Genomic DNA, 26,876 nt, shown 5'->3' with positions numbered 1-26,876 from the left:
AATTGTAAATTGTTAATGGTTTCCCTTTAGGTTGGAATAAGTCATTAGTCAGAAAATCAGCTTCTTGATGCAGCTCATTGGTAAACAATCAGAACAGGGAAAGCATTTTCACTTGTTTGTTAATCACGCTCTTTCTTGTTAACTGAGCGATGAGATAATAGACCTCTAGTGTGCGTCTAATTTTGGGGGCTGTCTTTCTATCTTCCTGATTGTTCAGTACATTTAAACTTCAGGCTCTCATGCATTTGATTGCATTGCCTTGAAGCAGATTATTTTTAGTTGTTTTTTGTTAGCTTCTTCTTGGTCAAAGCTCTAATGAGTTAATTAAATTCTGATTAACTAATTGGAGAAAGTTCTGCTTCTTTTTGTTTTACTGTTGATTACAATTCCACAAGACATAGATTTAGTCTCGACTTGTATAATAGTTTGAAAAGCTGCTACTGAAAAGCTGCTTAAATGGACGTAAATATACCATTGATGTAAATATTAGCATTCTCAGTAAAGTCACAACTTTGCAGTAAATATATCATATGTACTATAAGCAGCCAAGATGTTAACCATAATCATCCTCTGAGGGACTGAAGATTAAACTATGATGTTATTCAAAATTCAAGAGGGATCTTTATGTATCACAATTTCTTAGTGCTGATTCCATAAGTACTTTAGTCAATCCAAAAATTTTGAAAGTTTGATAACAGGAAACAATAAAGTCCGGTGCTTTATTGGGTGATATTTTTCCAGTGCATTGATTAAATAAGGCATAAGCCTCGACCATTAACAATTCATTGTGATGATGCTCTGGACTTTTAGTTAAGATAAACACACGGCCAAATAAAAAAATCACAACACTGTTATACAATCACAAAAAAGCCCAAAAATGATCAACCTCCACAACAAAGATATCAAAGTTTTTGGGGCAACCTACATAAATCCAGAAACAAAAACAGGTTTAGAGTGTGAAGTGTTCTATTCCATTGCCATCGTTTTGGCTTTTTTTGAAAAAAAGAACCTTGTGGGGCTGATGAATCTCTGTCAACCCAATAAGAGTGGATTTACTTGCATTCTCTAATATGCCATGAAACACGGACGCTAACGAGGAGAGGAAATACTTTGAGCATTTCACTTCTGGTTTCCTTTTTAAATAATTTCACCACAAGGACAAATATGCAGCCTCTGTTAAGAGGCTTTCAGGCCTTTGAGGGACTGAATGGGTACATGAAAATGTTTGGATGCTCCATCAGGTAATTGAAGGCGTATTGGCCGACAGCCGGCCACAAAGCCATTCAAGATGATAAATAACACTGTATCAGTCAGTGATGTGTGTTCTCATCAAAAAAGCCTTTTCTCTTGGGATTTGATTTTTCTCGGAGGCTCTTATCATCATCATGTTTTCATGTCAAAGACGTGCTTTTATCTGTTTGTTTTGCAGGGTGCTTAAAGTTATTTACAGTGCCGGGGGGCTGTTTAGTTGGTGGTGTGTGTGTGCTGCATTTGTGTGCAAGAAACAACACCACCTAAAGAAAATGATGCAAGAGAAGGTAGAAATGTGACATCCCAGCTATGCTGCACAAATTTTGGCAAAGGCCTACTTATCTTTGATCACAAAAAGCTGCTATTGATTTTCAGCCAAATGTTGACATAAAATGAGTCAAATGTGCTGATGACCTTTCTAAGTCCCCGCCGTGCTGAAGGAGGGCTAAGGTACAAAAGCTGGAAGAGTATGTGGAAGAAATTATTCCTCCTTGACATTTGAGGGAACTCGGCCCACTGCTTTTTAACATTCTAGCCTAGGCACCAAAGCGAAAATGTCACCTTTTTTTATTTACTTAGGGGGATTCGCCAATTAAATGTGACTTTAAGACCATTGCATGATCACTCCTTCACACTGCTGTCATGGCTGCACTTGAGCAAACACACACACTCCTAAGCAATAAGTCTTCATCCTATCGGTGACATTTTAAATAATGCTGATGCTTGACCCTGTTGAGGTAACCTTTCGCACGCTGGCTATTCAGAATTAATCAGTGCAAACTCTTAAACTAACTGTCGGGACTGAATGGAGCCAAGGGAAGGCCTTGAAAAGTTTTGAAGTATCTTCTCAAAGCATAGAAGTGGTTTGAACTTTGCCTATATGTATATTTCGACATAATATTCTGTTCAAGTGTACAAATAGCCTGTTCTTTTTAACACCATCAGTATTCAGTATGGACACAGGTACTATGAGGTGGCAATCAAATTGCCATGAAGTGAAAGTGAGCAATCTCTTCAAAGTTGGTCTAAAAGCACACTGACTTTCTATTTCCAGAGAAGTCAACAAGTTTATGAAGCAAATTTGAAGCTTCATTTTCCCATCACTACTTTAAAGACTTTCTATAATATGTCGGCACGTATAAATTTGTATCCCCCCAAAAAGACGAGCTTACTGATTTTGAGATCATGGTTTGGGGCTCACAGGTTTTTCCATAGCAAAGTAATACGAGCACACCATTCTCTCATCTCTCTGTCTGTATATGCATTTCTTTTGTCCCCCATAATGAGGGTTGGTGGATAAAAGCTTCCTTTCCCCAGTAATGTCCGCCTTAATCTTGTTCTGTCTCTTGTTCGGGTCAATTGTGCAGCACTATTTGCCTGGCGGAAGGATACTTCTCCGCAGTGACCGTGTGTCTGGTCACATATCCTCCGCCAAGCAAAGCAGTGCTGCACAACAGCGGTCCACATCCTTTTTAGTAATGAGCGTATAAGTCTATTAGTCATCACAAAAATCCCCAAAAATTCTGAGATACGCCGCACCGGACTACAAGCTGCAGGGTTCGAAGCTTGTGCAGAACGTAACGGCTTATAGTCAGGAAAATACGGTAGTTGTGGGGAACATACAAAACACATACAGACAGGCAATTACACCTAAATTCCCATCAATGTACAATCTAGAGTCTTTAATTAAGATAACATTCGGCAACCACTCTCTATTATTTAATTGCAATAGTCCGTATGATTTGCCTCAGAAGTCCCCAAAATAAAATCTATAATGGTGACGGTTTGGGACAAGCTGTTATGAATCAGAATTCATTAAAGAAATTGCAACGTTTGAGGTTATAGAAGAGTTCAGAATGGACGTCTGGGACATAAGAAGATTAACTTTGGCCAGATTTAAGAGTTAATAAAAACAAACTTAAACCTCTGTTATAATTGTCATACCATGGCCATTAAATGAGGAACAATGAGACATTTTGAGAACATTTACGCTTGCGCCAAGTGTTTATTTCTATTTCAGCATTAGTTATGGAACCGTAATCGTTGCTTGATGTAAAAGTGTATGATTTTTTTTGCAAGACGCAGCAGAAGTAGGCAGAAGAAAAATAAATGATGTAACTTAGCAAATTGAACAGGAAATGCCTCTGACTCACAAGGGACTTCTATCTCGTTCTGTGGCTTCCTTCACTCATGAGACAAAACCTGCCCCCTGTCTGTAATTAGGGCTTTTTTCTGGATCTCCCGCATGTTTTCATCAGTGTAGCGCCATACACTGCTCAACTGAGGCTCCTCTGTGGCTGTTAATAGTTCTCATGTCTTCCCTGGACTCTTCTTTAATTGCTCCGCTCTGCCTGCAGGGTCATTATTCCTCTGATCAAGTGCAATGCTGTTTTTTTCCTCATTGCTTTTAATGAATATCATTTTGAAGAAAACTGCTTTGAAGTTCCTCTGACAAATGCAATCATTTTACCTAGATATAGAAGAGTGTCCTTACTGAGACAATATCTGCTTTGCACTGCTTGATGTATTTTTTCTAAACAAATTTAATTGCTTTTATAAGCAAAATAACCTTCAAGGTTTATGCTTTTAACAGGTCAGGCAGCATAATGAACGTAATGAAAAACACTTTCTATGTGCACTTGCTTTCAGACAAACAGCATCTATTAATTTCTTGATGAATAATTGTTATTTATAATTACTTCAGGATTGCACATACTCACATGGTAGTTACGGTGAAAAGTGTTAATATTAAAGTACAGCAGTACATTCATTGGCTGATGCACAACGGGAGTAAACATCTATAAAACACTTATTTATTTTCAAATGCCACAATTATGTGAGAAACTGTGACTCACTGTAGAGAAATGGAAAAACAACTAAATGTAAGGGAAGGGCAATTTGATCTCAGTTTTGTTTTGGCTTAGTTGAAGGACATTTTGGTTCATCCACCCTGAACTCAACTGGTTTTATTTGGGCACATTGATAGATATAACTGAGTATTTTCTGCATAGCCATGATAGGCAACTTTGGCATTCTTTTACCCAAGGGTAAAATACAAGCTCGACAAAAGGGTTCCAAGACCTGACCCTTGAGGGACCCCACGTCATGGTCATTCAAAACTTCCATTGGACACAAAATAAGTTCTTTGTTCTAAGAAGGACATTTAGTCCCGCTAATGTTTCCAACCTGTTCAACAGTACTGTATATGATCATTTGGTATTTCAAACGCTCCACTGAGATCAAATGAGACTAGAAATGATACCTTTTCATGAGTAGGTTTTCAAACTTATATTATTTAGTACTTTAATAAGAGTCAATTCTGTAATGTGATGAGGTCAGAAACCTGACTGTAATTTATCAAAAACTCCATTTGAGTTACTTGCTGGTGTTCTCATTTATGTACTTTTTTAGTAAGCACAGTGGTTGCCTAAACAACATAAATTATACACTTCACAAAAAAAAGTGAGGTTTTGGATAAATTGCCAAAGTATGCAGAGTATTTAAATCCCACAATCCTGACAAGTCAAAGAAAACCTTTTTTCAAGACATACAGACACAGACACGCGCAGACACACACACACACGCACACACACACTGTATTCAAGATTATGTATGTGGCCACTTCATTTCCTGTAGATGACGTTCAGGAATTAATTTTTACCCTAGACAATAGGAGTCATCACCCACTTACATTATATGAACCTAATTGGTTTGCTGATTGTGTGTGCATGTCTGTAAGTAGGGGTTGTTTTGAGGTTATTATAAAAAAACAAAAAACAAACTAAGCTTCTTCCCTAAATCCTGTTATAACTGTCATTATTTATCAATGGCGTCCTGTTTTGAGTGGGCATTCTCATTGGCCTCTAAATAAACACAGCAAACAGATAATAGCAATTGCATTGCACGTATGTGAAATATGATATATTAACTTATAAGGAGTTGATACCTGCTAGAAAATGGATGGATGGATGGATGGATGGATGGATGGATGGATGGATGGATGGATGGATGGATGGATGGATGGATGGATGGATGGATGGATGGATGGATGGATGGATGGATGGATGGATGGATGGATGGATGGATGGATGGATGGATGGATGGATGGATGGATGGATGGATGGATGGATGGATGGATGGATGGATGGATGGATGGATGGATGGATGGATGGATGGATGGATGGATGGATGGATGGATGGATGGATGGACTTGTGCTTACCTTTCTCAAATTTTTAAGATGTTAGCTTTGTTTTTAAATATGCTCCAATATCCTGTTTAGGGCTAAAAAAAATAAATTAAAAATACAGACTTGGGTTCAGGCTGTGAAAGACAGTTGTTATTAAGATTAAAAAGAAATAAAACACAAAAGGAAAAAAAATATTGAAGAATAAAATTGTTATTTCTGCCAAGAATGTGCAACATTAATAAAAATGCAATCATTACACAGCAATCACGTTATGCTTATTTATGCTAACTACAAATTACCCCAAAACCTCAAGGTTTGCAAGCCCAATAAAGTCATGGGATGTCAGGCAGGGCCTGAGGGAAGCGGAGTACGTTATCCCTACCATATTTGTTCATTGTTTATTCTACTTCAAAACGAATGTATTCAACAGAAGTGCCTCAAGCCACTTTCCTGTCTCTGCTGCTGCATTCTATAGATTTACACTGTTTGTCGCGTTTTTATGGATGTGGGTTTCTATTATTAATGCAAATGCCTCGGGTGACTCCATTCACCTCTTGATTGGTTGGCATCATCGGGAACCTGTCTTATCACGTGAGTGTGGGGAAAAAAAGGCAACACAAGTGAATAAAAGTAAACAACTGGATTTTACTTAACATTCTTTCTCAAAGCATTGGATGGAATGAAGGGCAAAGCCATAGTCAAAGTCAATAAATTCAAATTGAATCTGCCAATCAGATTGCTTCCCCTGGGTCAATCAGTTCTATTGGCTTTCAAGAGGTCAGGGTTCATTCACTTGAGTTGTAGCTCATCAATAAACGGCATACTTTTTCAGTCTTAACTTGTGAGTGTGTGTGTGTGCTTTCCTAAAAGAACATGGTCCTCGATCGGAAAAGGGTGGATGAGATCCTGCCCCAAATGGAGGAGTTCAAGTATCTTGGAGTCTTGTTCACGAGTGAGGGGAGGATGGAGCGTGAAATCGACAGGCGGATCGGTGCAGCGTCGGCAGTAATGCGGACCCTGTACCGGTCCGTTGTGGTGAAGCGAGAGCTGAGCCAAAAGGCAAAGCTCTCAATTTACCGGTCGATTTACGCTCCTACCCTCACCTATGGTCACGAACTATGGGTCGTGACCAAAAGAACGAGATCCCGGATACAAGCGGCCGAAATGAGTTTTCTCCGCAGGATGTCCGGGCTCTCCCTTAGAGATAGGGTGAGAAGCTCGGTCATCCGGGAGAGACTCGGAGTAGAGTCGCTACACGTTGAGAGGAGCCAGATGAGGTGGCTCGGGCATCTTATCAGGATGCCTCCTGGACGGCTCCCTGGGGAGGTGTTCAGGGCATGTCCCACCGGTAGGAGACCCCGGGGATGACCCAGGACGCGCTGGAGAGACTATGTCTCTCAGCTGGCCTGGGAACGCCTTGGGATCCCCCGGGATGAGCTGGATGAAGTGGCTGGGGAGAGGGAAGTCTGGGAGTCCCTCCTAAAGCTGCTGCCCCCGCGACCCGACCCCGGATAAGCGGAAGAAGATGGATGGATGGATGGATGGATGCTCTAGAGTCTTGTATGTATGTGGAGCTTCAACCGAAAGAGTTGTACTTTTTTTGTTGCAGCGTGTTGGTAAATGTGTGATGCTCACTCTGTGTGCTCACTGTAATTGGTTCATGATGGTCCACTTCAGTCACGTTTGGTCGCGCCCCTCAGAGGGCCTTAAGAAATGCACCACTTTCACCCAAACATTTCTTCTTGCATGTCTCTGCATGTGTGTGAGATGGTTCAACACAAATTTACAGCAGAGTGTGAAGACAATTTCTCTTGAGGGATTTTAAAAAGTAGTTGCACTTATTAATAAAAAGGCAAACTGGTATGAGTGCTTGGCACATCTGCATCACAGTTATAAAGGACAAAAACCCACTCACACATGTAACATGCAAATGCAAACACACACACACGCACACGCACACACAAACACACACAGATGCACAAAAGAATATCTCTTGCCACAGGTTGTGTGAGACACAAAACACAAAAATAAATCACTCTACAATGTGCTGATGGTAATGAATGTCGGTATTGAGAAAACAGGCTGAATAGGACCAAGCCACAAGAGAGAACCTTGACTGAATATGCCTACATGAAACTAACAACCCAAACTGCACCCCCTAGCCCCAAACTAAAGAAAAAGTACTTTGTCTGCCAAACAGATCCATTAAAAGATTTTGCAAGGGTTATGCACGCGCACACACACACGCCCCCCCCCCCCCCCCACACACACACACACACATACACACTAAATAAAGTTTGCCCATAGGTTGTACAGTTTGAACTCATGTGAAGCTTTCCTGAATGTAGGAGTCAGAAACACTCCACTCAAGGTCAGAGACACTCTTTAAACTACATAAGATACTTTTTAAACAACGTTCCAGTGTGTGCGTGTTTGTGCGCGTGTGTGTTAATACTATGTGTGGGGGTTACTATTAGATCAATAAATGGACTGCCAACATGTATTGTATATGCTGCAATTCAATTATTTATGCTCAACTAAATGCCTGAAATGCAGACATTTTTTTTCACTTGGTAATAATTTATAACCTTAGAGGCCCTGTGTCCAATTTGAGGTAACACTGTGTACTGGCCAACGTGCGTGTGTGTGTGGGGGTGTCTTTTTTGCAAGACAAACAGACACATGGCAAGCAGTTCAGACAGACGCACGAACACGCACACACACACACACGCGCGCGTACACAAAGGGATGGACAAACGGATAGGGTAAGTTAGTGCATCTGCTCCTTAATTAAAATGAGTAAGGGGCTCATAGACAAGCTCTGAATCCAAATGCCGCCCCAAGTTTAATATATAGTATCCAGATTGATTTGGTTCAAGTGTGTTACTGTGGCATGTTAGGGACGGTCACTATGTGAAGGTTTCACAACTGCAAATAAATAAATAGACGCGATGATTTAAATGGGGAAAAGTGTACTTCTGCGTTCGAGCACTCACAAGCTTCTCTGCCAAAGTGTGTGTAACTGAATCCATAGGGGCTCTCTGGGGGAATGTGCGAAGACGAAGTTAAACACAGTGAGCAGGACACATATCTAGCATGACTAACAGGATTAAATCTGACTGGGGAAGGAGACAGATAAAGAAAAAAAAAGGGAGCACATACAGACAGATGGGGAGGAGGGGGAGACAAACCAAGTTCTCCTACCTAAAACTGATGAGAAAAGACTGATGCAAAAAATAGCACCAAAACTAACAAGACAAAACCTATTAAGCTTGGACTTAAGGTAGATGCTCCAGCTCACCTGTGACCTTAATAAAGACAAGTGGATGGGTGGATGGATGGGTGGATGGATGGACATGAAAACAACAGAAATCAAATTGATCAAATCAATTGCATCTAGGTTTTAACTCAGAGTCAGTGTTTCTGATCGTATTGAGGTGAGCTCTCTATGGAAAAATAGGTTTGTTGAAACCAAAGAAAAACTCCCAGACGCAGGTATGATAATTTGGAAATAAAAGATGAACTGTTGATCCCTTGGTCTCATATTCACCTTTTCATGTCAAACTCCAACATTTTTAGTCAGTAACAGAAATAAAGAAACTGGCCTATCATGTTAATACTTCTGGTCACACTGTAGACAGAGAGTGCGTGCATTTTTACTTGCCCGTTGTCTCTAAGTTGCTTTTATGTTTCCAGTCCACAAGAAAGAGTGATGCTTCTTCCTTTACTAAAGGTGATGGGCATTTATCCAACTAATTTCTTCCTTGAGCAATGCAGAAACACTTTTATACTTAATACCGTTGACACTATTAAGCGCACATACACACGCATAGACATTTACAAACTTACACATCCTACTACGTTTTTTTTTTTTTCTTGCAGCATTAAGTATAAACTTACCAAAGAACCTGATTTCATAGTCATAAAAAAGACCCAATAAGAATTATGCATGCTGGGTGAAATGGGTTATTATAATTTAGTTATTTCCAGCGGGATAGAACTGCTCAGCTGGGTTTCACATACAGAAAAGCTTGATTCAACACAAGCACAGCAATCACACTTTAAATCAACATTTGGAGTGGGCATATCCGTCATACTCCATGTACAAGCCACTCTGCTTAAGAGGTCAACAAGTGAGAGGAAATGACTTGAAAACGTGAAGCTGGCAGCACTCATTGATGATGGAAGTGAATAAATTGGAGGTTGAGAAAAATTAGTGAACTTTTCTCTTTATTGCTGGGCACACATGCATAAATTTGATCACCACTCGATGAAGTCAAAATCTATTAAAGGGCAAAACCTGCAGTCTCTTTTTGTGCATTTTAACTGTTACTATTTTGCGAGCAGAATTGCCACATTGCAGCTCCCAGTTTGGACTTTCAATCGTGGGTAAACATTTATTTGTTGCCTTTCAATGAATGAAGGTTGATAGCCTGTAAACGTTGATGACTGATACAAATACTGAAAGATTATAAGGCATGGGAATCCCTCATGGAATCTGAGCGAAGAACTGAGTCTGTCCATGAGCGCGAATAATACAATAATTATATCACAGTTTTGATATCACGTGCCACTGTGCCACTGGTTCAAAGATCTTTATGCAGAAACAAAATCAAAGTATTCCCTTAAAGGAGATGTATGGAAGGCAAAGTGAGAGGCAAAAAGAGAAATTAACGATGACAGTGTATGAGAGAGAGATTAGAAGCACTTTTTTGCAGGCTCATCACAAACAAATAAGACGATTGTCAAGACCCAGCCAAGCAATTAATATTTAAGGAATTAGTTTTCTTTAAGAAAAAAAAGGAGGCAGTTGTGAAGGATTTAGTTTTTTCCCCCTTTTTGCATATGAGGATCTATTTTGTGAGCCTAGGCTATAAACAGCTTGAAATCACTTTGACAGCCCACTCTATCTCACACACTACACACATGCACAAACATGCGCACACACATACCACGGGGGATTTTAATTTCAATCTGTGAAATTGTAATTGCCTCTCCTGTAAGAGGCAAAGGATTGTGGGGAGGCTGAGTGCAGCATCTCAATTCTTCCACTTCATTTTTCTTATCTTTACCATCTACTTAGGATTGCTTTTTTTCCCCCTTGTTTTTCCATTTTGTCTTATCTTTCGTCCTTTTTTGTTCACACCTCACACTTTGTCCTCCTCTAACACCTCCATGTTCTCATATCGGTTTGTCTCAAAGTGGTGAGGTGAGGGGCCGTGGAATTAACGGAAGCTGTCAAAGGAAAGAATGGAGGCTAGCCGGGGGTTGTAGAGTGGAGAATAAAAAGAGAACGTAATGATCAAATGAGCAGACAGAATGTGGTAAAGAGAGACCTTAAAAAAGATGACAAGGGGGAAACTCTCAAGACAGAACTTTTTTAAAATGTCATTATTATTTGTGGTCTTTTGTATTATCTGAAGCGAGAGACCTCTGGTTGCAAGGTTGACCTGTGAATGACTTCTCAACCGTGCATGTGATTGTTGTTTTGTAACATGTTGGCAAGGAAGCCTGTAAAACACACTCCCGTTAGAACAGCCTTCAAAGCAGGAGGCCAACTACAAAGAGAAGCTTCAATCTGTTTCCAATTACTTCTTTAAAATATTCCTCAAGCACAAGTACAGTTACGTCCGGTTGTATTTGGACAGTGGATGTGACACAAACCAATCTGCTTTGGAAACAAAGTGGGATTTATAACCGTGAAATGAGCCCCTGACCAAAGTGATATACCGTATTTTCTGGACTATAAGTCACAGTTATTTTTTTTTTTTAAAGTTTGGCAGGGGGTGCGACTTATACTCAGGGCGACTTGTGTGAAATTATTAACACATTATTATATCATTTCACATATTTTCACACTAAACCGCAAGAGGGCGCTCTCGGCGCTCGTTCCGACTTCTTGGATTAGTCGTGATAAATGTTTACTCAATCACAAATCCAAATATAAAATCCTGATATCTTATAAATTGCTCTGAAGTGAGTCAAAGACGTTTTTTTCCCATTTTACAAGTAACAAATTTGTCATGTATTTATCGATCACTGTTTTTGTTCCACCAAAGAAGGCCTTTTATTGGGTGGAGTTGAATGCAAGTGTCTCTCTAAATCATCACACATCCGCAGACGGCCGCCTTCCTCAGTTCAAACACGACTTTCCATTGATTGTTTTTCACTTGAAAGGTTATTCGACAAGGTCATATCCAACATCAGCAGATCACAATTGATTATCAGGTAACATGGTGAGTGAGCGGTACTTTAAATAGCAAATGAGGTCATGTTCAAGAATTGCTTGAATTAAATTTGCGTAAGAAAAACAATGGCATGGCCACAAAATAACATTTGTCAACACGATGCTGACAAAAGCCCTAGAGATCACCTATGGGCGTCGTCCTATCCGATCGTATATTGTCTTCACAATATTGTCAACACCATTGGAATTACACTTTTATAATTACTGCCAGGAGTGCTAGACTTAAGTTCCGCATGATGGGCTTAAACATCAACCACATAGTTATGTAAAATAGCATTGTTTTATGTGTGGACGATTCCACGGGAGCACATCACCATAGCAACCAGGGAGCCCTCAGGATTCTCATGCGATGAAGTTATTATGACAACTACATCATTAAAAGTTTCAGGGCCGCCAACAGAAGACCTCTAATCAAATATTAACAGGAGGAAAACAACAGCTGCAGGTCCAGTCCTACTTTCTTTGCTTTTCAATAATCTGTTAATCAAATACACTACTAATATGCTTGTCCACATTACCATCACAGAAGATCTGGAGTCAATGAATTGAACTATTTCTTAGCGATGAGTCAGAAAGCAGCTTGAACTATCCTCAAAGTTAAAACAGCCTTCTGCTGTTTCTCTTATGAAACAAAACAGCGCTGCGCTACAGTAGTGACTCTGTTCTCGTAGCCCAATCGTGAAAACAAGTGCCTCAAAACACTCAAAGTCAAAGGAGACCATCAAACACACATACACAACAAAACACAATTGGCAAGCCACCGCAACACTTAAACAAAGAAAGCCAATCTCTCCCTTGTGCACTGTTAATGGCCAGTTTGTGTTGCAGCGTCAACACTGTGTGTGTCTGTGTGTAGATAAAACCCAGCAATCACTGAATGCAGGCATAAAGGTCCATCAAACCCACACTGGGTTGAACTTAAGGACTCGTGGACTTGTGCACATACACACTCTCACACACACATTAGGAATGGATATGCCTGCCAAGTAATTTTCCCCTCTGTTCCAGAAGGCATTGGTGTGCAGTGAAGAGCCTATAGAAAAGCAAAGGCAAAGGGAGATGAGGGAAGGGGGGAGGGGGTTTGCGTGTGTGGATTTGGGTGTTTAGGAGGAGGGAGGTGACGACAGAATGCAACAAAGCATGTTGGTCCCCAAAATTGCAAAAATTAATTGGTCACACTCACGTGAGCCAGCTTGCTTCTGGCAATTTCACTGATGCCCACAGTTGTTGGGAATGAACGTGCTATTCAAGACTTTGAATGCAACGCTTCAGTGAAAAAATTTTTTTTTTTAACTTCTAATCACGCTTCATAGTGCGACTTACATTTAGAGACTTTTCTTTTTCAAATTGTAGAAGCACACGGTTTAAAGTCTACTTGCAGCTGTGTTGAGCTATTTGGCTTGAAACTTTCACATCATGCTTGAGTACATTGTATATTACATGGACTAGAATTATCTCAGGCCTCTAAAGTTGCTCAGAGTTTCAGAGGTCGAACTGCTGTTGCTCTAGACATCATATGAGACACTTTCTATCCTGTCTGATAATGGATAAAGCCACTCAACAAAAATAAGCGGAACGTGGTGTATAACAGAAAGTGAGCAGTACAGTCTTTACGTGAAGAGACCCTTCTCGCAAGCGGCAATCTCCCTTTGCACATTTTTTTTCCAAACATTAAGACTCGAGTGTGTCAAGTGAAGGCCTGTAATGTGTTTCATCTTTCGAGTCCCAGCTGTGGCGCTCATTTCGAAGCTCTTTTAATACAGTATACAGTCAATTTAGCATTTTGAGTCGCGAGCCTTCATTGTAGTACCACGTCGTAACACAATATGCGGGGCATCACTGAGCTCTACTTGATGGAGATGCGGTGTAACGAAGAGCAAGAAGAAGAGGCAAACCCTACTTTCTGGACTATAAGCCGCTACTTTTTGCACAAGCTTTGAACCCTGTGGCTTGTAGTCCAGTGCAACTTATCCATGGATTTTGCTCAATTTTTATATTGTATGATTTGTGCATATTCTCTTATATATGGAAATTAAACATTAATACACCTGCATCTTATAGTCCAATGTGTCTTATATAGGAACAAAATAAGATTTTCCCATAATTTTAGCTGGTGCAGCTTATATTCGGGTGCGGCTTAAGGTCCAGAAATTACGGTATATACTTTGCCTGGGCGACCATCTTGGCTAGCATTACTGTACACTGCTTCACTGAATTAGCAATTGGGAAAAAAAAATTGCTGCACTTGCACATGATCAATTTTCTTTCTCATTTACTAATGAGCTGAAGCAGTTAACTTGAGTGGCATCTATAATGACTTGCCATGACAACTATGAGTGCCGCTTTGCTACTTTTGGTACATTCAAAAATGCAGGGTACATCATTTACTTTTTTTCTGCTTACAATTAATTTGTAAATTAGTGAAATGCAAGACAAACCCTGCCTTTCTGCTGTCCCTACATTAGCCCAGAAATAAAAAAAAATAATAGACACGGAAAACAGGGGTCATAATGTACATTGTGCTAAGCGGCAAATCTTAAACAGTCATTAATTGTCAAGAGAAAGTACCATAAATCTACTTTGTAAAATAATTCATTATTTACTACTCCACACCTAAAAAAAAAGACGGAAAATTAGGCGAGTTTTCTGAGATCAAAACAGCAGATATGTAAATGTCCTCAATATATGAACGCACATGGTCTGTCTGAGGGCAAAGAAGATCTCTCCCTCTCAAGACTTACTCATACTGTGTACTAAGAGAAAGTGCACCATTAAATCCCTCCTGTTAGTATAAAACATGCATCAAGTGAAGAAAAAAACTGCTTTCTAGTGGATTAGTTCCAGAGAATTGTTGCCCAGAACAACGGCAACTGGAGGAGCTAAATTGGGCTGCAGGAAAACATTGACGATGTAATTATGTCAATGTTTCCTCTTGACAGTCACAATGATTGACTGCTTCAGAAGTAAAAAACTTTAACAGGATTCGTAAGTGACTGATATCTTTTCTATAAAATATAGTTTCTATTTCTGTTTTTGGTTTGCACAAAACATCCAAGATCTCTTATGTCAAAAACTAAGGGCGTTCATGACAGAATGGAATAGATGACAGTGATCACGCACAGACCCATGCAAATGTGTTGTAAATGTCATGAAATGTTCCCAATTATAAATGCAGGCAAGCAGGCGCTATACAATAATCAAAGTGGTAAATGCAGGCGCTGCTGCTGACTTATTTAGACAAATGAAAAGGTCACAGTCGGAGATGGAGGTTAATGAGCAACTTGGTAGATGGAGATGGCGTGGTTCCATTCATGACAATTTTTTCCCCCATGAAACTATTCTTGTAAAGTTAACAGTATTTAGATGCAGTCACTTATTAGACTTTTTTCTTTTGCCATGAAACGCATACCCGCCAAGAACTGTAGGTGCAGTGAAAATGTGTATGTTGTAAAGACTGCTGAGTTGCATTGACAGAAGCCCACTCGTTTGTTGCATCGTCTCGAGTCCAAAGTTCATCTCAGCTCCAATGACAAATTGGCAACAGCTGCGACTGAGAAAAGAAGTCAGAAAGTCTCGTTTTCGTGAGAAACAACTGAAGGGAAAGATGCAAAGTGAATAACGATCTTCTCTCGACGGGTACCGCCTCAATATTTCATGCTTAGTGATGATGCGCCAAACATAAAGGGTGTCCCAGCATCCATATTTCATTGGAGAACAATGCAGTGTAACTGACACACACACGGCGGAAATGTGCTTACAAAGCATCAAAAGAAGTGTCATACACTATGGCTGGCTGGAGAATAATATAGGGCACCGCTGGATGGATGTAACAAGCTTCACAGCGACACGCATCATTTGATCGCCTAATACAAAGCTACGCTGTGTGTGTCTGTGTGTACGACACGCATCATTTGATCAGCTAATATAAAGCTTTAGCGCACGGGTTTGTGTGCGACTCGGCACGCATCGTTTGCCCGTACGATACAAAAGTTGTGTTTTGTGTATGCTGCGTGTTGATGTGGAAAAGCCACAACACATACATGTGTGTGTATTTGGTGAACACATGACACGCATCATTTGCTGAGATAATACAAAGCTAGCATGTGAAGGCAGCAAACTGTTGCTATATCTAATAACAGGCTTTCTGAATGAAGAGGTGAAGGATCTTGTCTGTTTGGAAACACACACATACAATATCTATACAGCCTCCTGGCCTTCTGCTAAATTAAGCATTGGCAAGTGCTGAGACACATAAACACACGGACACACAAAAACATGCAACAGTGAGGGAACAACCGACAAAAGAAAATCACTGACAAGGCCTCGTGTGCCGGCACAATGCGATAGAAAATGGGGGGCATACATTATTAAGTGTGAGATTTCAGAGAGCATGCGGGGATGGCTGCACCTTCAACCAGGAAGGGATTAGACAGGCAGAGAGTGTGTATGTGTGCAAAAGGCTCCAGTAAAGACTCGGGAGACGCTTCATCTGTGGTTCTATAGGACCCTGTTTAGACTCTCTAACCCTCAGAGATACACACGTTCACATGAATTTTGTAGTAAATCCTAGAAAAGTTACAGGGTGCAATAGTTGATTTTTCAGCAACAGCGGTATAAACATGCTTCATGCGCATATGGACAAAACTTTGTACTCATACATTCTAAAATGGAAAGTCACGCATCTCTTTCTCATATATACCCAACATACTGGGTGCTGGTATGCTTCTAAAATACTGAGGTACTGTATACGTATTACTTCATTAAAATTGATCTATTAAAAAAATAAATGGCCACAGATCTGTGGACCAGACATTACAGGATATACCATGGACTAAACAGATTGACTCTTTCCATTGTTGTTCCTTTCCTTTGGAATGACCCTTAAACATTAAGCAAAACCCCGCTCTGTCTATCTGTTTGGCTTTCAACTCAGCCTGAGTGTCGGCATGTTTGATTGTGTTTATTGTTTTTGCTATTGATTGATTTTGTATGTCTAACAGTATTTTACGCGCACTGGTCTAAAATAAAGTTATATAAAATGACATCTGAAGATTACTGAGAAAATGACAGTTTGCAACGAAGTAACTATGGAAATGGAACACAGTACACGTATATGTTTAAATCGAGCTCATCATGGAAACCTGAGAGAGAAATACAAATGCAGGACATGGTCATCACAAGTCACTTATAATACTGAAGGACAGCACTTCAGGATGGGAACAATTTGTACTCAAAGACGTACAAAAGATTTATTTGCCTTCATCCAAAAACAAGCAAACATTGGCTAAATTAAAAGCAAAAATCCAACCGAGATTCACTACTTTTGAGTGCATAAAGCACAGAAAGAAACATGTAGGATAGTTTGATGATGTGACTTTCATTCAAAGGTGCTGTTAATGTCGCCATCCTCTCTCTGGTTACGGCTTCTCTTCCAGCGTACGGTTGCAACGTTAATAGATTCTCTCCACTATAAAAGCCAGAAAGGCGGCTGCCAGCGCCAGTCCGACCCCCAGCCTCTTCAATAGCTCTCGGTCCACACTGTAAGACCCAATCAACAAAACAGAGGAAGACATAGAAGAGGGACCTTGGACACCATTTGACATCTGCTCCTGTGAAGAAAACACACAAAGTGAAACGTGTGCTTTTCAACATCTTCTTTGGCAACAAAAGAATGTGAATTTCGCCACAAAGAAGTGGAGGATCCACTATGAATTTGCAGTTAGAATAAAGTTGAATTGAGGGTATGTGTGATGACCTGCTACAGTAACTCTCTCTACATGCAGCACACGAAGATATTGTAACTAGTGAAAGTGAAAGACTGCTTCTAACCAGCACATAAATGGACACAAAAAACATTTTTTTTTTTTTTAAAACAGTCAAACAAAAAAAGTTTAAAAATTTTATTTGGGTGTTTTCTTTAACAAGCATTTTCACCTTCTGTCTACCTCCATCTGTTGTCTCTCAGCGATGCAGTATAATTTGAGAATAACTAACATGATAATGAAGCAAATCTGATACCTTGTAGATGAATGCATTCATGGTAAAAAAACAGCTGTTATTTTATGAATAAATGCAGAGTATAAGTGAGCGTAATTAAATCGGGAAGCAGCAAATGCAGTTTTGGGTGGTAATCAAATTATTCCGAGGCGCTCGTCTGCTGAATATGAGTTGATGTTGACAATGAGCCGTGATGGGGTTTGTGAAAGATCAATGTGGGGACGGTGAAGCAATATAACATTGATTTTTATGTTAAGTTGTTTTGCTACAAGTTGCAACTTGCACGCACACACGCACACAGACACTGTTATTGCGCCCTATAATAATATGCCAAATTCAAAAGGCATACAGCGCCTTTGCATCAAAATCAGGGAATGTTCTGATGTTAGTTGCTGAAATGGAGAAGTAGTCCATTTATTTTCTTTTTAGGAAGGCAAGACAGCTCAGGCTTAGGCTATTGATCAATAAATAAATAGGGAATTCTACACGAGATGTGTCAATGTAAGCTTTGAAACCATTGGAGGAGAGAATCTGTGGAAATGGATTGGGATGACCTTGAGGTGGTTGCTGCACATCTCCTCCTGCCCGACTGTTGATAAAATGCCTTATCACCACCAAGATGGATTATGCAGAGGGATATTGAGCAATTGATCTGTGGCTTTCTTGAATAACCTTTCATCAAGTTCACTAGGGAAAGCAGCATAAGCGAAGGCATTTTATATTTACCAAAAGTAGATCGACCTATTCGGCCCCCTGCACACTTTTCGCCTCAACCATCAACTCTTTCATAATGATCAACCCTTTGATGCCTTTTGGCTTTCTGATCATCGTTAATAGTAATCTTTCATGTCCACACATCATAAAGAAATAATGATTTTCTTGTACTGTCTGCCGTGTCTTGAAAAAGTACACATAATGCTATAGGTATAATTTTCCCAAGTTGTGAGTATACAGAATTTCTTGGCCAACCAACTGCACTTTTGACCTCTGAGAACAGAATTATGCATACGAGTGTTATGGTGGACGCCCACACGTTGCATCCACATGACTTTGTGGAAGCAGCTGCACATTGGTCAAACACGCTGCAGTCATCTATACTATCGACTGTACTACCGCCGCTCATTCACTTTCTCCTCTGTTGCAGCACTTAATGCTGGAGGGATATAAGAACAGTCAACGCCTCCGTAAGTCACTTACCAGTGGTGGTGAACAATAGTGGTCTAACTGACACATACAAGTTTGGTTCATGTTCTCACCTGATGGTGAAACTAATACTTTTGTATTGTGGCAGTTGCTTCACATACAATAAGATGCTTCAAGCTGGACTAGTTGATGGGAATCAAGTCAAGTTCATTGTCATGAACAGTGTACAACAAATGTTTTTGGCAACTGTGAGTTGCTCAGTTTAGTTTTATTTGTCCATCTGAGGCTTTTGCACGGTTGTAGCTCTCATTTGTATGTAAGGCTGGGCAATTAATCAATCTTTATTATCCAAATAATTTTGATTTTAAAAATATGTTTTTCAATTGACACTTTATTCATCTCTTGGGGGAAATTAAATTATTAATAGCAGTTTCTGTAGTTTAACACATGTCCAATGTTGCCAAATTAGCAACTTTTTGAACATCTTTCACAGCTCTTTAAAAAAAGAAAAGGACTTCTGACTTTAATTCTCACTTTGAAACAAACAACAGGCACATAATTAGTTTGACATTATTTTCTGTATGGCAAGAAGGGAGCCTGGTGGCTCACTGAGTCAGTTGTGTTTCACATTGCCAACCATATGGTGCCCGTGATGCAAAAGCTGTTAATAATCGACACTTGATGTTTTTCTTGATGGGAAGGATGCTGCCACGCTTTCCCCATCTGATCAAGTACAGACACTAGCTGCTTATTAAGCAATACATTGATGCTAAAAGGGGAGCTCAGGTAAGTTTTACAAAGCTCAGAGCTAATATGTGCAAAACCATTTGGGTTTTCAAAAAACTAAAGCCTTGCTGTCAATTCTTTTTTTTTTTTTTTTAAAGAGATAGCCAAGACAAAGCAAGAGCCAAATGGAACATCATCCATCAAATGGTGTCAGGCCCAAGTGTACTACTACCTTCTTCTCCATCTGTCTATTTAGCTGTCTCGCCGCAGGTGTCATTAAACAGCGGGGTGCCAGGACAGAGACAGTCTAAAATCTATTACTAGTTGGGAGGATAAGTGCAAATCTAAGTGGCAGTGGGTGCATGTCAGCACAGTGGGAGGGGAGAGAAATGTAGTGAAAAACCGAGAGGAACGAGAGAATGCCGTAGGAAAAGATCAGCTATTGTGTGACATTTCACCACCATGTGAACATGTGCAGGTTTTACAGCATGGTGTTGCGCTCTCTGCACACAGCGGGGGGGAACAGAGCAAAGATAATCATCCAGAAAATCATCAACCTGTGGACTGACATAGGTAAAATAGTCTGGACGACTGAAATGGTACTTTTGTTTCTCTCTACTGAAATTTGACGCCAGCTTCACGAGAGAAAGAAGAAACAACAATACGCAGCGGTCACATTTCTCACATGATCCTCACCAGCTGTCAGTGTCACTCTAGACACAACTGAAGTTGTGTGTGTGTGTGCGTGCGTGTGTGTGTGTGTGTGTGTGTGTGTGTGAGTGTGCGTGTGTAAAAAGATACTGGAAAAGGCGCTTTAGTTGGCCAAGAGTGACCACAGGGAGAATTACGACAAGCTGTAGTTCAATATATCGATGAACAAAGGGCCACAGGAAGAAATAACATTTCTTAAGAGCTTCTAAGGTTATTTTTTTTCTTAAATCAAAAGTCCCGTTGCCATTTAATACTATAACAACAGCATTCAATGTTTTGCATGTAGTGATGACAAACATTAGTTTTGACCAATTTAGTAGATGTTAACTTGTATTGGAAGACTGGATTCCATGTCCATATGTTGAGTCAGACTGGCTGCTCAGCCCTCCTAAACAGCAAGTGATTAGTGTCAACAAGTTCGTTGAACACGGGGTACAAAATAATAGTCATAGCTGTTCTTTTTGCCTGGGGTGCAGAACTTACAAATTCATAAATAATGAGGAACACATTCCTTTAAATGCAGATTAGTCACATTGCCTTTGGTTATTGACAAAGCAAGCCTATGATTTCATTACCAACAAAGCACATATTTGTCTACTGGAAAAATATCCTGGTACACTCAAATGCCATAAAATTAGAATTGTTAAAGTTGAAATTAACCTGGAAACGGGAACTGCAGACTGTAAGGCAAGCATGCTAACCACTACACCAGTACCTTCCGGAAAAGTTAAATAACGTGCAACCTATAATATTGTGGAAAAATGATCATTTGAAAATAAAAAGTAAAAGCTTTTGGGCAGCAACATTGGTCTACTTTAGAAAAAAAAAAAGGCTCCTTTGACAATTAGCACGACCACAAGCGAGCATACAGATGGACTGCATGTTAAGTTTTATGGCCGCCTCAATGAAATACAGTGAAACCCATTTGTGTCACTGACGTCCATGCAAACACATGTTGGGCACATGACAGCCGTAGAACAAGAAATTTAGCAAATGCTTCAGGCACCGGGGTAAAGCATTGACCTGAGTTACGGTTACTTTCAAGACATCCTGTTGAGAGACGAGCATGCATATGGCTTGTTGAAAAATACTTAAAGCCCACCAGTCAGTTAGTCTTTCTCCTGTTACTCCAGCTGTGGTGCCCTCTCCAAGCAAGTGCATTTGACTGCCAGTAGCTTGTGGGTAAGAGCTATTTGCCACTAATCCTAGGTGTCTGGTGATTAGGTGCGAAAGTGTTTTTTAGCGACTGCGACAGAGGATCAAATTTCGTAAGTGGATCTCGGCAAACTCTCACAAGATTTAGACAGCTATGACAATGCAATGCAAAGCCTCCAGTATTTACTGGCTATGGGAATAGTGTGGGGTCAGGTTTTTAACAGTGTGGTACTTTCAGGAGTCATTTCATAAAGAGTGTAGGAAGATGTATACTTGATGAGAAGTAATTGGGTACACTATCCTCAAAGGTAGTTACATAATTTTCGAATGAGCCATTTATCTTGGCTGCTGTACAGGACAGGTACAACTCCGGTCATCAATGGCCAATAGTCTGTCCATCCGTCTTTCCATCCATCTACCTATCTATCTATCCAGATACTTATTAGAACTGGAAAGAAAACACTGATTAACGTACCTCATGACTTTGTTTCTCAGCAACTGAATGCTGTGCTCCGTGTTATTTAGACATATTGCTCAGATTTGTTCAAAGGCAAGCACGGAGCAAGGGGCACACAAAGCCTCTTGATATGAAATAAATAAAACGGAATGAAACTGTGTAATTTCAGCTGGCATATGTGGCTCAAGTACTGAAAGGCAGACATGACTAATATTTTTGATGGTGTAATCATTTTTTGGTTCCCTGAACCACTGGCCGTTTAATGAAATTTGACATGCCATGTGAAATGCTTGAAATAGCTATGCCTGGTGTTTTGAAGACCAAACCAAATTATTTGCTGAGAGACAACAGTCAGACAGAGGCCAACTGCAACCTCGTGACATTTCTAAGAAAATAAAATGTTTAAAAATAGATTAGCGAGCTGTTTGATTTTTATCGTTTTTTGACAATGCGTGACATCAAGCAACACGCGTTAAATACAAAACACATACAGCTCTGCAATTGCAAACCTGGTAATTTAAATTGTGTTTGTGTGTCTAGTAAGTGTTTTAGTTTCATAAGGATTGTGTGAAGACTGCTGGGAGAGGATCCAGCACACCAGCGAAAATTGTGAGGATAAAATGGTTCAGAAAATGGATGGATGTTTAGAGACAATGTTTTTTTTTAAATCCATATAGAATGCAGCACACATCTGTATGGAATGTGTAGAGTATGTTTTTCAGATCAGAGGCTCATTATTAGCAACAGTGCTTTCCACAACAAAATGTATAGCAACAATAATAAACATATTCAATGAACACCATTCTGACAGTGATCACCACATTTGAGAATTCTGCCATTTGACCAAATATGAAAACAAACAAGGAAATATTTTGTATGTCTTTGATGAAAGGAAAGGCCAAGAAAATGTAACAGTCCAATTTAGCCTATATGTGGTCATTGGTTATCAAGAAAAGTTTTTACTAGCCTAATATATCTCCCTCTCGATGCATCTTTTTATGTCTTTCAGACAAACAGTCAATTTTCTGCCTTGCGGAAGGACCGAAGCTGTTTTCTCCCCTCTCATCCATTCTCTGAGTCGCCTTGAGAAAGTATGCTGTGAAAAGACCTGATTATTATGAGATGGCACTCATGCTGCCTTTGCTGTCTCCCGATCTATCCATCTACCTTGGTCGCTTTCTTTCTTGCTTCACTTTTTGTCCCCCCCCCCCCACACACACACACACCTATCATTTAATTTCATCTGAGAATGAGGACCGGTGAAAATACGTTCTCATTTTTTCCCTTTACCGCGCTGTTGAGTGCTTTTTCTGCTATTGTGTCCTACTAAAAGACTCATTACTGTCCTTCCCCTTTCCACCGGAAAGTGCTGTTTCTGTAAATGAAGGTTTTACAGACGGCAAGGAGAGGCAGACCGAGAACAAAGAGCTAAATTTTCAGGTGTTGTTGTCACTCTGCAACCTTGGTTTTTCAGTGGAATGAAAGAGCAAAAACACCTCTTAATGCACATCCCATAGCTACCTTTGCGGAAGATACGCAAGAAAGACATTGAAAATGAGTCAACTATTGTTAGTAATGAGGGCAAATGTGATGTCTGCTTGGCAATCTACCACCAATGAGAAGAAACATCAAATATAGTTAGTATAAAATGAAATAAATTTACTTCTTAGGCAATATTGTTGATCAGAATCAAGTTAGTAGTGAGCACTTTATTGCCAACCAGCTTTACAATTTTCTGTGCATACCAAACGCTTTCTAAACTTGCAGTAGGTGTTGTGATTGAAAGAAAATGATCAGAACGATGCCTACCACCAAAGAGACTTAAGTCATGCAACCACATAACCAGTTTTAAAAAGAACTGGGACCCCCTGTCCCACTAAGCTAATCTTATTGTATCTCAAGACTATTTAATATCAATCAGTTATTGCTTGAGTCTACCACACACTGAGGGGCACAAATGTACCGTATGTGTGCTTGTGAGAAAGGACTGAATAATTACACTTTCATCCACGTCTTGCTGTCTCAAAATTACAGGCTTGTGGAAAAACAGAAGAATAAAGGGGGAACGAGATGGTGTGATGCCTCATAACTGCATGATAGTTTGCTCGATGATAGCGCCAACTGATTGGGAAGGCAGATCAACCTTCCAAGGTCTTTCATGTCTAGCCGCACAAAATAGAACAAAGTCAGACGTCTGTCATTTTGAAGCCGCCTAGAGAAATGATTGCACACCAGCCAGCTTCGATACAGATGTGCATGTGATGAGCAAATACGGCCAGGTCGATACTTGGCTATGATGTCTGAGGCGTAAAAGTGGATGTCTATGAATGTAATCGTGTGAAACAATGTACGTTTGATGCATACGGCTGCTATACAGAAGTCGATTATGCACTGACGTTTCCATCCGAGAAAGCTCTGACAGACACTGTTTGAAAAGCGTCGGCTTAAAAAAAACACAATCAAACAAACAAGCTATTATCTGCTGGGTCTCATTTTTTAGTTTGCATTGTTACTTGATGATTCGAGGGCAACCCGGAAGTTACATTGTCATATAAAGAAGATTGAAAAGAAGGAAATCTAGCTGATGCTCTATTGCTCTATTGCATTTCTCCAAGTTGGAGTTGTAAAGTTTCCAACTATAGTGATCACTCATTCATTGCTGGAGTTACTACGTTCTAGACACATCAGTGATAGCTGGAAATCTGTGAAATAGATACCAAATAAAAAATAAAAATAAATCGTCTGTGTGCGTTTAAGCTTTATAATAATAAACACGCTCTAAACAAATCTATTTCAACAGTTTTTTTTAACACATTGGAAAGCATAAACCACAATGAAAAACTAAGTTTACTCAGTGTTTTAGTTACATGCTGTATGTCTATGCTGTATATAACTTTGTATATAAGTTTGAAATCATAGAAAAGACAAAATAATAACACATTCCTGTCCAACATTTTATGTTAGGTTTCCTGTTTAACCATTGATGATTAAAAACTGACCCTTTGGAAAACTCTGGCCGATCACCTCTGGCCGATCACCTCTGGACTTTCCAAAACTATGCCTCTTTTGTACAATAGCAGATGTGCAGATGACATAACATAAATGGTTGATTTAAGAGTGCTGGTATATTTATCCATGATGTCTCCTGGGCTCAGTAAATTAGAATGCTGCTTTCAAGCATACGGAGAAAAGTTTAGCCTATGCAGTTTTAAACATTTAATATCTCATTCTACTAAGGGACAGAAATGTCAAAATGTTACCAAGGCATGTAGACAGTTTAATGAAATGCTGTGAGGAGGTAGAACATTCTTTTTCTAAATGTATTCATTCCAGAGGCAGAAAGAGCAGTACAGTAATCCCTCGCCACTTCGCGCTTCACCTTTCGCGAATGCGCTACTTCACAGGGTTTGTACTTTGCGGATTTTTTTGCGACAAATGATGAATCACTCTATTTTAGAAACACTCAAGTAGGTGTGGAAAAAGCTGCTGAAGAACTCTTAGATGTATGGACAAAAAAAAAAAAAAATCAAAAGCTAAGTCATATATTGGTAGAAACATCCATGGATTATTAATTTCAATGAATGACTTGTTAAGGTTATAACCTATACTACAGGGTGTTTTCAATGTATTTGTGTTAAAATAGATTTTTTTTTTTAAATCTAAGAATACAAATCAAACTGACCTAATGACAAAAATATGGCAAAAATGCATACGCTAAATAAAATCAAAGGGTTTTTGTCCAAATGGGGCATGTGTGGGTAAAATTAATGAGGAGTGTAATGTGTGTGTGCATGTGTTGGATGGGGTGTGGACTTTATGAGGCAACTATAAAAGGTCTTTACCACTGAACTTTTCATTGCAGAGTGACATGTCGGTCGGCTTAATGTGAATCCCTTCTCACTATTCCTTATTTCATTCTGCCATCCATTTCCTTCTCACTTTCTGTCTCGACTTGTCTTCCCTTGATCGCTGCGACCCTTTTGCCTCTGTTCTTTCTCTGCCTGCTTTCTCTGTCTGTCTGGCAGTAAAGGTTGATGAAGTGTGAAATTAGAAAGTGTATCATATTCTGCTCTGTGGCTCTGTGTCCTGAGCTATAAGCTACAGCTAGTCACAGTGAAAAATAACACGCACTGAAACAGATACATTAACATGGTGTTTGTGCGTGTTTGTGCAAGCCCATACATGTGTGTAGGTCTGTCTGTGTGTGCATGTGTTTATGTGTGCGTGCGCACCATTTTATCCAGTCACAGCTTATTTTAGATGACTTATCACTGACATATTGACTTTTTTGGAGTGGGGGACACAAATATGTGGACACAACTTGTTTTTGTTTCTAACTCACTATGCTATGCATGTTATAACTACTTGAGATTATTATTTCATATTTATCCAGAAAATGTTGGGAGTAATTTAGTCATTATACACAATTTAATTGAGGCAAAAAAATCAAAGTTTTTAGTTTTAGAGTTTAACAAATAATCAGAGGATTATTAGGTGTAAAACTATGAACATTTTAGATTTGATTTACAAAGTATTTACCTGCATCAGGCCAGACACTTCTCCCTTTTGAAGTGGGGCAGCGATGGAGGGAGTGAAAGGTTTAGTGTCCTTCACTGGTTGTCCTTTCAGGAAGTGTTTTCCTGCCTCATAGATGTCTACTTCAATCATTTTCCCCTTGAACTCTAACCTCTTGGGAACCAGTACCTGCAAAACGGAAATTACAATCGATTGATTGATTGATGGTGTTCATTATGGACAGTTCTCTGAAAATACAGTAGCCATGTGGAATAGCTTTACAACCATAACTATGTACTTTATCTTGCTACATTTTTTGTCAAATGCAACTTCAATTCTATAATTCCTGTGGTATTTTAGCATTTCCTAAACTACAATAATCTCGTACTTTCTCTTTCCACATTGCACAAACACAGAATAACTGTGTGCTAATCCCAACAAGTGCAAAATAAGTGAAATGGTGGAGTTGAAGAGCCACTGCTGTGGT

At 39.7% G+C, this 26,876-nt stretch overlaps 1 protein-coding gene across 8 annotated transcripts in view; it reads right to left on the bottom strand.

Moving 5' to 3' along the window:
• cdkal1 (CDK5 regulatory subunit associated protein 1-like 1) overlaps positions 1-26,876 on the bottom strand; it is a 250,989-nt gene that overhangs the window by 102,718 nt on the left and 121,395 nt on the right. For 5 of the 8 annotated variants that reach the window (XR_007483875.2, XR_007483876.2, XR_007483877.2 and 2 more), the window contains exon 15: positions 26,414-26,578. Coding sequence is in view for 4 of the 8 variants with exons in the window: in XM_049730254.2 (XP_049586211.1) it covers positions 26,414-26,578 (165 nt within the window). In the remaining 4 variants the exon portion in view is untranslated. Of the gene's footprint in view, positions 1-16,899; positions 17,295-26,413; positions 26,579-26,876 lie in introns of those variants that run through there. The other 3 variants (XM_049730251.2, XM_049730250.2, XM_049730253.2) reach the window with 1 other exon arrangement.

This window comes from Syngnathus scovelli, chromosome 9 (genome assembly GCF_024217435.2).
Source record: "Syngnathus scovelli strain Florida chromosome 9, RoL_Ssco_1.2, whole genome shotgun sequence".
NCBI lineage: Eukaryota > Metazoa > Chordata > Actinopteri > Syngnathiformes > Syngnathidae > Syngnathus > Syngnathus scovelli.
This window is presented reverse-complemented; position numbering and strand designations above follow the sequence as displayed.